Below are 13,300 nucleotides of genomic sequence, written 5' to 3' on the forward strand. Positions count from 1 at the left end.
TATGTTACATCATAGTAATGTTTTGTGTCATACTCCCAGGGTTCGATTTGTAAAAAAAAAAGATGGGGGTACATTTGTCTCCACTTAACTCATTAAAACCGGGAAAGCATCTGTGTCATTTTAGATTTTAGTGTTGGCCATTCAAAAATAGCAGATCTACAAGCTCACTGCGAGAATAATTTTTACTACTGATTTAGAAGGCATTTGTAGAATCGGATTCAGGTCTTAATGGGTTTTAAGCCCTATATATACTTCTTTGTACGACAAATAACAGAAACAGCAGATCTACAAGCGCACAATGTATGTGATTGGAACACATTGTGGGCTTGTAGTCAGATCTGCTATTTTCTTTTCTTTTTGTAATTATTATAAAATTTAGACCCATTTTGGCAAGTTTTGACAAATTCAGGCAAAATGTACCCAAAATAGCTTACCATGGTAAATGTGGTTCATATACATTTTTAATTAATTTGGTGAATTGCATTATATTATCAAACATAAATATCAACATATCAGACAGTATTTAATTCAGTCTGACCAGAAGCAGGGATAAAATAACACCCCCACTGGCCATAGAAATGAATGGAGGAATGCAGATGCATGGATTTGATCCCCATTCCTCCAAGCAAATCGACCCCTGCATGCTCCCACGAGTGCGATGTGAGAGCAAAATGTGAGAGCAAAATGTGAGAGCAAAATGTGTGAACATTCATTTACACTCCATCGCAAGACGGTGTCGCTTGCAGACAAAAACTGATTCGCCACGCAGTTGCATGGCCAGTGACACAGACACAGACACAAATTAGGCAGCTAAACCCCTTTTTAGACATATTGCTCTTATTCCATTGGAAACTGGAAGAATGCAGAGTGTAAAACTGGAACTGTACAAATTGGACATACTACGTACATAGAAATGCTTTACAAAAACAGTAGACAGTAGTGCACAAGTGGATATGATGTGTAAAAATACATTTAAAACAGTGTTAGACCAGAGCATGGCTCAGGCTAGGGGAACCTGACTAAGGCCCTAAAGAACCATGGCTATAAAAAAAAATGTAACAAACTGCAGCTTATAAGTAGAAATATAAATCTGTATAAATAGAAACAACCAATAAAAAAAATACATTAGAACACTTTCTGAAATGACCCACAAAAGAGTATTATATTTCTATGAGGCACAGTTTGAAAATGTGAAGAGTCTGTCAGATAAGGCCTCTTTTTTTTACAGTGCTGTTGGAAAAGCATGACCTGTTAAAACCCCACAGTCCTCTGGTTTCCAGATGCCATCTATAATTTCTGGGTGGTCCTTTCTGTTTAGGTTCAGTCCACTATTCAGCCAAGTGAAAAGGTTGCAAGTGTCACTCTCACTGGAAACACCGTCTCTCTCTCTCTCATACACACATACACAAACACAAATCAACACACTGACACACACACACACACACACACACACACACACACACACACACACACACACACACACACACACACACACACACACACACACACACACACACACACACACATACATACATACACTCGCACACATACATACACTCGCACGCATGCATGCGCCTACGCACGCACGCACACACACACACACAAAGTGCTGGAGAATGCCCATTGAAAAGCTATTGGACCAGTACATTCCATAGGCCTCATTTTTGGTCTGTGTGCTTCACCGTCTATATTCCAAGGTGCTATTTTCTCTTGTCCTTCCAAAGCCCAGGTGGGACTGTCCTTCTCTTCCAGCTCCAGCCTCTCCTATGAGGATAGCCTTCTGCCTCTTACTGTACGTTCCACACTGCTTTCATCAGCCAGAGGGCAGGGCCAAAAGTGTGAAATCCCTCCTCTTTGTCATGGGAAACACAAATCAGCATGGCCCAGAGCTAGGGGATAACCAATCAGCTTACGTCTTGCTGACAAGCCGGCGAGTCTGAGACAAGGCGGCGCACTTTGCCACGCAGGAAGTTGACATATACTTCAAGTACTTCTGATGCTGAGGACACCTGCCATGTGTCCTCTATCCCCGCTGCACTGGCTGGTGGTGTATACTCCTTAAAGAGAATACAAAGGAGCATGTGACATCTGACACAGTGAAGCTTACTGTACTGTACTGCAGCTGATTTAGTTTTTCTAAAAGCTTATCCATGCCATTATCTATGTAGGAGATAATGAACAGAAAGGCGGTCATTATTGAGAACCCAACAGGGTAACGCAGGACCCAGATGCAAAATTATTAATGTACTGTAGTAGTAATTGACTCCAGCAGTCTTGACTACAACCCTGGTCCCGTACCACTTAACCACTTTACCCCATATATACTTCGTTGGCCGGGGGCCCCCAGGGGTCTATACTTGGCCCCTTTCTTTTTTCCTCTATATACAGTACAAAATCTCTTTGCCAAATTATGTATATTATACAGCATAACAGCATATGGTGTAGGTGTGTGCATTTCTAGTTGGATGTACTGTATATAATTTCCCATGCCATTATCCGAGTTTCCGAAGTTTCCCTAGAACTCTATTTCTAGAAACTGTTCTAGGAACTGAACTATTACAAATGGCGTAAGACTGTTTGCAGTAGTGACCGTTGAACCTACATGTGGGCATTTCACAAAGCTTTAGTCTGCCATTCCATGTGGATTAGCTTGAGCCTAGTCTAACCTCATCTTCAAAGTATATCCAGATCCATTTTCCCCTTCAATTTGACTGGATCCTGTTTGACAATTGTTCTTGCGAATGGGTGGAATAATGTAGGCATTTGGCTGAAATGGTTTGGATGTGGTACTGTACCTCTCTGGGCAGGATGTTGAGGCTGCGTAGCCAATTTGTGATGCTGTTCACGTTTGTGATGCTGTTGTCTATGCGACTGCGCAGGGTCGTGCTTGTAACTGAGCGCTGTAGAGGGTTGAGTGCCTGCTGCAGCAGCCACAGACCAGACTGCACCTCCTGGGCTTGAGCCAGTGCCTGCATGGTCAGGAAAAAAACACACAGGGCAACAAATTAAGTGAGGGGACGTGATAAACGAATGGAACTTCTTTATAAATTATGAATGAATGTTGTATGTCCAAAGCCTGAAATCATGAGAATAACTGAAAATGTCACGGGTATACCCTTGACATGTGCAGGGTACAAGCTCCACTCTTTTTGATTTAAATATAGTAAGGGGAAAGATTCCAGACCAGAGTCTGTGTAATTTGGCTTCTGTGACTGTCTTACTGTACCTATTAATTATACTCTTATTTAAATGTATGGCACATTTTATATGTTCACTTACATTTTTCTTCCCCAAGACATCAATGTCAACTCTGGTATTTGGAACAGGGACAGACCCTGAAAGGCTACATTCTCCTCGACACGACCGCTGAGAGAAACAGAGATGTAGAACAAAATTAGATAGTGGTTTCTTTTCTCCACAGTGCCTTACATTTTTAGCAGTGGTAGACGAGTGGGCAACAAGACCTTTAATCTTAGCTATATGACCACAAGATGTCATAAAACTTCTTCAACAAGCAGTTGCCTCCTCCTATAGAGCAGCGGTTCTCAAACCTTTTAATTTCCAGGACCCCATGTTTGGTATGCATGATTAGCCCACGGACCCTACGGGTCCTTTTGGTTCCATTTGCACACTCTCAGAGTTACAGATCTGTAACGATCCATTTGGTTATAACTTTCAACAATTTAGCCGGGGAGCCTCTTGAACCGCTTCAAGGACCCCTGGGGATACCCGGACCCCACTTTGAGAACCACAGCTTATTATAGCATGTATGGGTCTGGCTCTCACCATGGCGATCTCTATGTCTCGTGCTTCCTTAATGAAGGAGGTTAGGACCTTCAGGTGGTTACAGATGGGAGACGGTAGGCCTGGCCGGGTCCACTCCAACACCATCAACAGCAAGGTAAACAGTCCTGCAATCACATTATATCACGCACAGTGAAAAACAAGTTGAGAAGTGAGCATGCAAAACACCATGTAGCTGAAATAGATGGTGCTGTGTTAGCTGGAACAATATTTACATTGATCTCAACACATTCAAATGCTAATAAATAAAATTAAAAAAATCATAATGGGAACATAACAAATGGGCTGGTTTCAGCCACAGAATGGGACTGCCGGCCTGGGCCGTAGCGTGACGGTCCAGGCACCCTAGGCTGAAATGCCAGCCTGACAGCGTGTCGCGGGTTCGACTCCCGTTCCCGACGACCTTTGCTGCGTATCACCCCCCCCCCATCTCTCTCCCCATTTCCTGTCAGCCTACTTTCCCTATCCCTCTCTAAAATAAAGGCATAAAAAGCCCCCCCCCCCAAAAAAAAATAATGGGACTGCCAAGCTTTGTTGATCTTTGCCTTGGTTGCAAACCTTACATATTGAAAGAATTGTGGATGCCAGTCAAACATTCATTAAACAAATGCAACCCTGGAGACACAAACCCTGCCTTTACCAGCAGCCCTCGCAGCCCTTGTCCTACAGCTCTTGATATTAACCTTGACCTTTGAACTTTTCAACCCAAACATGTAATCATCTACACAATTTGTCATGAAAATCCACCCATCCATTCTCGTTTGACTTTTTTAATCTAAAGGTTAACCACGTCGTCAGGGAAGCCTACTGTGGTCATTCCCACAAAATGTCATGAAAATCTGCCCCTCCGTTCTCAGGTTATCAAACAAACAAACACACACAGACAGACAGGACAGTAATTACACGCTAGTATTTCTATTCTGGACCATAATAGGCTACCATTCAGCGGAAATAACAGATCTATAGGATCATAAAGTGAGATTCTGTGTAGATGGAAAAAAGTGGGCCAAAAAAAAAGTGTATACAGACCCCTGGGGGACCCCGGTCAACGAAGTAGGTTTCAGTGGTTATATCTTTTCATGTATCATAATGAAGCTTGTGGTTTTGCATCTTATATCTTCATAACTATTATGATACTGTTGAGTTGATGTACTGAGGTGCAACCTGGAGACATGTTGAATTGAGTAACAATAAGGACGAAAAGTGGCTTATTGTCGGTATCAGCCGAGAATGACAGTGTCTATCCCCTTTTCAATGCTATACCAAGACCTGGGAGATGGAATTGCTGAGTCGGAGCGCAACATCTACCATCGGCACCCACGTCTTAGTCATCCAAGCCAAGCAACTCATACCCTGAGTTAGCAGTGCACATGATCGAACCCAGGACATTGTGGTCCAAAAGTGAGTGCTCTACCAACTGAGCAACCCAGACAGAGTGACAGAATAATAAACCACATATAAAGAACTAAACTTCATCATATCCATTGGCAGTGACGAATACTTCAGATCCAGTACAGTACCAAGTGTCCCAAGAACATGCCCTGCCCACAGCAATTTGTGGCAGGATATTGCAAATACTCCTATCTGTGTGTCTGTGAACAAAATAACATAAAAAAGGAAGGCTGGCTTGATTTAGTGCTCCGTACAAAAACTGCTACTAAAAGTTAGGATGGGCAAATGCAGACGACAAATTTCACATAATGTGAAAATGCACAGTGGCAAAAATACCTCAAAGGGGTGGGGACTAAATTATAAGAACATTTGTGGTTAACAACTTTTCAATCCTTCCTGGATCTTCAGATTAAAAAACGGACTGAGGGCACGCTGGCGTGCTCCCACCGCACTTTTATTTTACCTCTGGGGCTGAATCTGCCAATGCTTTGTCAATGCAAATGCGTGGATTCTTGGGAAAAATCCGCAAGACCATGAATCCACGCATTGGCAGATTCCGCCCCAGAGGTAAAATAAAAGTGCGGTGGGAGCGCGCCCTGATGGACCTTTATGTAATATGGTGGAAAGTTGCAACCTGTTAAGAATCATCAGTAGGCTGCCTTGAAAAGTGGATAAGCTTTTGGTTGAAAATATCAAAGGTCAAGGCCATAAACAAGGTCAAAATTGGCCCATAAACCGCAATGTCTCAGATTATGAGTGAGTGACAAATAAAACCCTCTTGAATCTTACATATCTCATATAATAAGAGTGTGGACAGAGATTGCATCTCCAGTGAATTTGTTAAAATGTTCACTACACCCATAAAAGCCAGAATCTTTACCCGCTTGTCTCCTGCCGCTATCAGCTATCACCTTTTAGAACACTACTGCCAAGGGCTGTTACAACCATGCTCAGTGTTTAACCGTGTCATTATTCAGTGTAATGCACAAAAATCACAGAGACAGAGTCCTTGTATGTCCATTGTGCAAACATAATAGATCATTCTTAAAGCTTAACCACATGAACCCAGGTGTCCCTATTCTGGGGGTGAATATTCTGTGAAAATAGCTGATCTACTGTACAAGCTCACAACGCTTTGCTTTGCAACACGTTGTGAGCTCGTATATCTGCGAAGACATTTGTTGTAGAGGAAGATAACAGACCTAGTATGTAGCCCTGGTGGACCCCGGTCAACTCACTATAGTTGTTTTGTGGTTGAGGTTTTTCAACTGGAAGAGGATTGGCACGGGAAAACACACACTGATATATTAATTGTTCCAGGGTAAACATACTTAATAAGAGCCAAACACAGGTTGGTGCACATGACATATCATCCACTCTACATCTATCCATCTCTTTTTCTCAGTATTCCATTTGTGGGGCATATCCACTCAAACCTGGGAATGCACCACCAGTTTGATAAATAAGGCCTGTGTACTGAGGACTGAGGAGGCTGCTGAACATCTATTTGTATGTACAGTACACAAAGCACTAAAATGACATAATAAAAATATGCCGACTCATTGCAGATATAACTTAATGGTGGTTGGCTGTCAACTGGGATCCAGTCAAATCTGCAGAATATTGAACACAAAAGGGTGCCTATTTGGATTTCTGCATTCTTATGTGTATAATCATGTGAGCTGACACTTAACTGAAAAGGACAAAATGAAACTCTACAGAAAGGCTTTTCATCAAAAGGTACAACAGCCGTTTCTCCTTTTCTACTTACTGGGCTCGTGAACTGTAAAAGGTCTGTGAATTCTATTGGATTTGTTTTTAAATGCTTGTAGCATTTACTAACACAAACCAAAGGTTTCATTTATGCCTATATGTGAAAACACAAGTTTTAGATGTCGTCAGATTTTGTTTGTGCTTGCACGCTCATCAGTTTTAGTTCCCTGGATTTCTTTGCAGTTGACGAATTCTGTTAACCGTAAACCCAATTTGTTAATGGATTTTCAGGATAATGAATTACTAGCACTTTCTTATGGGTTTTTAGGAAGATGACATGGTATCTGATACATATTGTGCATTAGCCAAGCTAACTAGTAATGATTTCATATCGCCTTGAAATCTGTACCTTGAGTACAACACTTCTTTATCTGAATATAAGTAACTAATTGGAATTATTTTCCTCATTGACCATGCAAGAATTATTCTAGTCTCTCTTGGCAGACACAGCACACTCTGAGCCCTCGAAATGACAGCAGTTCCAGTGTTGTGGGTCATTTGCTGAATGCACTCTTTCACTGCAGGCTGGATGTATGACGCAGAAGGTTGATGGAGACCACAAATGACTTTCACAGACAGACAGGTCAGATACAGGCCAGGTTAGATGTCCAGGCTCTCACTTTACCAGTGCAAAGTTAGCTAAACTGAAGCAAGATTGGATTTACTATAAAATTGTGTCCCCTTTAGCTGTTGCTGGTACATTTCCACATACCTGCAATTTGTCCTCTGAATTTACCCATTTACCCTATTAGGAGCGGTGGATGTCATTAATATGGTACCCGGGCCCCGGGAGCATTTAGGGGTTAAAGTGTCTTACTCAGACAGGAACACCTCGACACAGACTGGGCGAGATTCTGGGCTGAAACAGCGACCTTCAGTTTCCTTTCAGTATCTACCCACTCAGCTATGGTGGACCAGTAATGAGTATACTGCATAATGTGGTGAATATCTAAAATGAAAATGCTGTTGCTACTTTGGATCAAAGCAACCAAATCATGGCAACCACTCACTGTATATTACATAGTTTCCCATTACAGCTCTTGGCAGCAGTAATTCATCTTTACTCCAGCTTATCTGCACGTTTACCGAATCACTGTGATACTGCTTTCAAGTAGTGATGTCCCTTCCCACGTCATGTCTTCCTCAGCAAATTTGATAAGGGATCTTTTAAGAGGTCACCGGGATAATCGGCTTAACCCCCTTGGCCGACCACACACATCATGTATAGGGGACACTCGATAGCACATACACAGTAAAGTCTGTAGAGTTTAGAGGCAATTTTTACTCTCCGGTTTACATCAACAATCCGGGTTGTGTTGTGTATGTAGGATGAGTCAGTTTGTTTGGCATCGTATATCTGCCTCATATTACAGCTTCTTATATAATCCCTCTGTGTTGTCCCGATACACAGGCTGATAATTGTTCTATAAGCATCTTTCTAAGAAATCGGGAGGCCAAGCTTTCATTATGAAAGCATGGCCTCCTGATTTCTTAGAACCAGTACTGATTATCCACGCCAGGCCGTAATGCCCAGGGGTGGAAGATTATGTTTTCACCCCTGCAGGTGTGTGTTTGTCTGTGTACAGCAAATCTCGGACACCGCCACACAGATCACGTGCACTCCCAGTAGGCTATGGAAGAACCTCCACCACAAATTCTTCAAATAAGCCTCATGGTGGTGCTGCAAGAGGCCGCTTCGCATTTTAGCCTATAACACTTGAACTGTAGTTCCTACAATTCCTTTGCTCATGACACAACTACCCATATTCCACCTGATTATATTTTCTTCAAAACACACGTTTTGCTACTTCTCCTACAGATTTTGTCCAAAACTCACACAAATTGGTAAACATTATCTCTTGAGTCATGTGAGATTTGTCATATTCCAATCCAATTGGCTGCGAGTGGCTTCCAAAGTTTGCAGGAGGGACCTGTTTTTTTCCACAAAAAAAGCCACAAATCATGAATGCAGCATCTGATCTACCCCAAATTTGAATCATACATTGAGACAATGCAGAGCCACCCATAGGGGAACCACAAATCCACAAATGACCGTCAAACTGGGTTTTGATACTCTATATCCTTAACAAATGTGTGGGCTGGGACTTTTTCTTACAAAATATGCATCTCCAAAACCATGTTCACTTGGGCACATAGAGTGCACCACAAACGAACAGTTGCGACAGCTGTCGTACAAACTCCTTGTGTCCTGATGGCTGCACCCCACGACTGACACAAGGCAAACAGGCCTGGCGGAGATCTGCGAACTTTTCTAGTTATACCTGGCAAGTCACCAGGTGACCCAGCACACAGGCAGAATGTCTCTCAAACGTAACCCATACTGTGTAGACACGTGGCACATGCATGCATGCTGCTGCTAAGGATATTTGTATGCACTGCAGAAACCCTTAAAATCAACAATGTGATCTCAAGTAGAAGCACTGAGTGGTCTTAATATAACCTCGACCCCATTCCAGTTGTGTATTGTGTGTATGTGTGTGTGTGTGTGTGTGTGTGTGTGTGTGTGTGTGTGTGTGTGTGTGTGTGTGTGTGTGTGTGTGTGTGTGTGTGTGTGTGTGTGTGTGTGTGTGTGTGTGTGTGTGTGTGTGTGTGTGTGTGTATGTGTGTGAGAGAGAGTGTGTGTGTGAGTGTGTACTGTCGTGCATGCTTGCTGCGTGTGTGCATGCGTACGCACGCATGTGTGTGTGTGTGTGCATGCGTACGCATGCACGCATGTGTGTGTGTGTGTGTGTGTGTGTGTGTGTGTGTGTGTGTGTGTGTGTGTGTGCGGGGTGGATAGTAGCCTCATCAATGGTTTATTTTCTGCAGGCCCTGGTATTTGTATTTGTCCAAAATACATGCTGATCACTTTGTTTAACAAGTGACTCAGCTTGAGCATTACTATGGTCTTTTTCACCTCCACCGTGGCCTACGTGAGCATGAATGGATACCAACGTGCCGACGCGGCACATGCCGTCCCTACCCAGCGTTTAATATTTGCAGTTCAGGATTGCGGCCAAAGTGAAAGGTAATAGGCCGATTGCCAGCGTCAGGTTGCCAACACTTTGTTGCAATTTAAATCTATTCTGGGAAAGCTAGTAACCTAGAAACTGGCAAGCTTCACACTGCCTACTGCCACTGAGATAACTCAGAAAGGTCAACAGGTGCTCCCAAGAGATGATTCAATGCCCACTCATTATTCATAACAATTCTTGGCAACCAAACATCAAGATGACAAATCACATGCAGTGCTGGCTTAATGCAAGGACATTAAATGCTGCAGCACTGGGCACCAACCTTGGGGGGGGGGGACCAAACGGCAGGGCAAAAGTGAAAGAAGACTCTACTACCGTAGAAAGACCGGCGGAATATTGAAACTGGCTGCTGAAGAACCGGTAAAACATTGAAACCCTCCTGCAGACAAAACGGTCCGGGTGGGGGGGAGTTGTAGCACTGGGCACCACGAAGGGTTAATCCAGCCCTGGACACATGAGGTCAGCAATTTGAAGCAACCCGCATGGGAGGTACGTATACTGTGGCATAAATCAGTGTTCACCCTTTCTAATTAGTGTTTATAATTAGCCAATTGTGTGCTTCCAATTTTGTGGCAACAGTTTGCGGAAGGATGTTTCCTGTTTGAGAATGACAATCCTCCTGTGCCCCCCATACAGGGATGGTTTGTTGATATCAGTAAGGAAGAACTTGACTGGCCTGCACAGAGCCCTGACCTTAACCCTATCAAGAGCATTAATGAGGTCAGACACTGAATGTTGGGAGATTAGACCTGGCTAGCACTTGGTATTCCAATCCAAAGGTGTTTGATAGGGTTTCACTTTCAGAGTTAAATTACAGTACAGACTTTGCTGCATATATGCTGAAATATAATAATAATAATAATAATAATAATAATAATAATAATAATAATAATAATAATAATAATAATAATAATAATAATAGTGGGTGCAAACACTAATGAAATAGATAGATCAGCTACATCAACAGGAAGGTGCACTGTCCTGAATGACCAGAAATCAGATTACACATGTGTGACATCATTTCCTGCTGACCCTGATTGGAGAAACCACATCAGCCTCTAAAAACATCCTTGCTCTTTTCTGCTGTGTCACAACTTGTGGCATGTCATAATATAAATTATTCATGTGTGCTGAAGATGCAGATTCAGCTTTCACATTCTCTACTCCCACTTTTCTGGCTGCTGTGTCATGCTAGAAAATAATGTGTGAAAAACACTAATAGTCAGGGGATATTTCAAAAATCTGGGAATAAATTCCTTACCAAGAAATGTCTTCACCAATGTGTTTGTAAAGGTGTCTAGTAACACATCTCACAAAGACTGAAATGCAGTTTCCATAGGGGAATTTTTGACAGCTGCATGCTGAAAGTTGGGGTACCCACCATAACCTTATGCGGGGATTTAAAAAAAAAATTAATTCTGTTTTAAGTAGACATGTGAGGGGTCAAACTAGGGTGTTTTTATGATTCTGAATCCATTGCAAGCATTTGTTTTGCACCAAAACCACTCCTTGGGCTAAAAACGGCCATAGCTAACCTTTTCCAGGTAATTTTGTTGTGTAAAAAGCCCATTGAGATTGGGCCGTTTATAGCCCAAGGAGTGGTTTTGGTGCAAAAAAAATGCTTACAATGGATTCAGAATCATAAAAACACCCTAGTTTGACCCCTCACATGCTACTTAAAACAGAATTAAATTTATTTTTTTTCCCCCCGCATAAGGTTATGGTGGGTACCCCAACTTTCAGCAGCTGTTAAAAATTCCCCTAGGGAAACTGCATTTCAGTCTTTGTGATAGGCCTATGTGTTACTAGACACCTTTACAAACACATTGGTGAAGATCTTTCTTGGTTAGGAATTTATTCCTAGATATGACATTATTCTGATAATATTCCCTGACTATAATTATTTTCTGGTGTTAATAGAGGCAGAAAAACCATCATCTGCAAAAATAGCTGTTTAGAATACCTTGTTCAATTATTAGACTTGATGGTGACTTCACGTGCTGACTTCATGCCAAATGAATAGCATGACTGCTGACCTACAATGACTGGTCTATAGGCTACTCTATACAAATAAAACAGTGAAACCCCTACAGAATGTGACAGCCAGCTCAGACTAAAGTTTAAAGTTCCTGCCTCACACTGCAATATTCTAGCCCAAATTATGCTGTCGCAAACCTATATGCCTGAGCAACAGGGGCTAGAAAACTATACAGAAACCTTCACTCCATTGATAAAGTCCATTGATAAAGTTTACAGCCTACACAAGAACGCATGCAGGTCAACGTTTTAGCAGAAAGGTTTAGGCTTAATTCTCCAGTGACAATTAAAATGACAATGAAATAATCTAAATAGACACATTGCAAACGGAGAAACTAAAAGTCAATTAAGTAATAACATTCTATAAGAACATAATAGACAACATTTAAGCTGTACTTCATTTACTTCTTCCCAAATGAACGGATGCAAACTAGCCTATAATAAAATAAACGAAAACTCTTACCTCTACCCGTTTTCTGCAACATTCGCAAAGAGGTGCCACATCTTTTAAACACAAATGATACAAGTGCACAAACGTCACAGCGCAATCAAACGGCATCTGGTCAAATCCAACACACACACCCGAGAGCCTTATCCACGAACCACGGAGTGCAGATATCCCTCAACAGGCTATTGCAAAGTCCGCAAAAAGCCACTGTGCTGCCTGCCTACCGGCGAGAATAATGAACGATCTGGCTTTGCATCAGCAAAGCGCGTCAGCTACAGCCTTTCTTACGTCCCCTGCTGCTGAGGTAATAAGCGATAACGCCACAGCAGCACATGGATGTGGAGGGCGCACCTTTTACGCGAGAGAGGGCGAGATCCAAACCCGCTTTTACGCACCACCAGGAGCGATAGATCAGCTAAAACACCAACTCCCCTGCAGTGTCGTGACTCGTGCGCGTAAAGCATCTATAGATTATAGTCAACTCAAGTACTGAGCAGAAACATAGGAAGGCATCGCAAAAACTCACTGGACAACTCCATATCGGAATCCGCATAGTCCCTCACTGGGTCCTCACTGGTTTCTCCCATAGACCCATCTGATCTATTGGCCATTAATTGCAAACCAAGCTCTTTTATGGATTTCTGATCCGGTAGTAGGTGTTTCTTCCAATGTCGTTTTTTTCCATTAATGACTTTGAAAATCCTGGGTTGCATTGTCCTGTGATGATTATCTACTACTTCCCCTGTTATGGAAAAAAAAAGTTTTTCATTCATTGTTATCCAAATAACCATGTTTTCAAAACAATGGAAAG

General features: G+C 42.3%; 1 protein-coding gene across 1 annotated transcript; it reads right to left on the minus strand.

Annotated features, from left to right (window-relative positions):
* Positions 1 to 1,904: 1,904 nt before the first annotated feature.
* On the minus strand, positions 1,905 to 13,076 carry epoa (erythropoietin a; the record flags this gene model as incomplete). The annotated part of the gene is made up of 5 exons (XM_080450861.1): positions 1,905 to 2,057; positions 2,796 to 2,969; positions 3,280 to 3,366; positions 3,787 to 3,911; positions 13,016 to 13,076. The coding sequence occupies 5 exons, from the start codon at positions 13,074 to 13,076 to the stop codon at positions 1,905 to 1,907; spliced, it is 600 nt and encodes a 199-aa protein (XP_080306987.1).
* Between the last annotated feature and the right edge of the window lie 224 nt (positions 13,077 to 13,300).

The sequence above is a fragment of the Gymnoscopelus braueri genome (assembly GCF_963280865.1).
Source record: "Gymnoscopelus braueri genome assembly, chromosome: 15".
NCBI classification, from domain to species: domain Eukaryota; kingdom Metazoa; phylum Chordata; class Actinopteri; order Myctophiformes; family Myctophidae; genus Gymnoscopelus; species Gymnoscopelus braueri.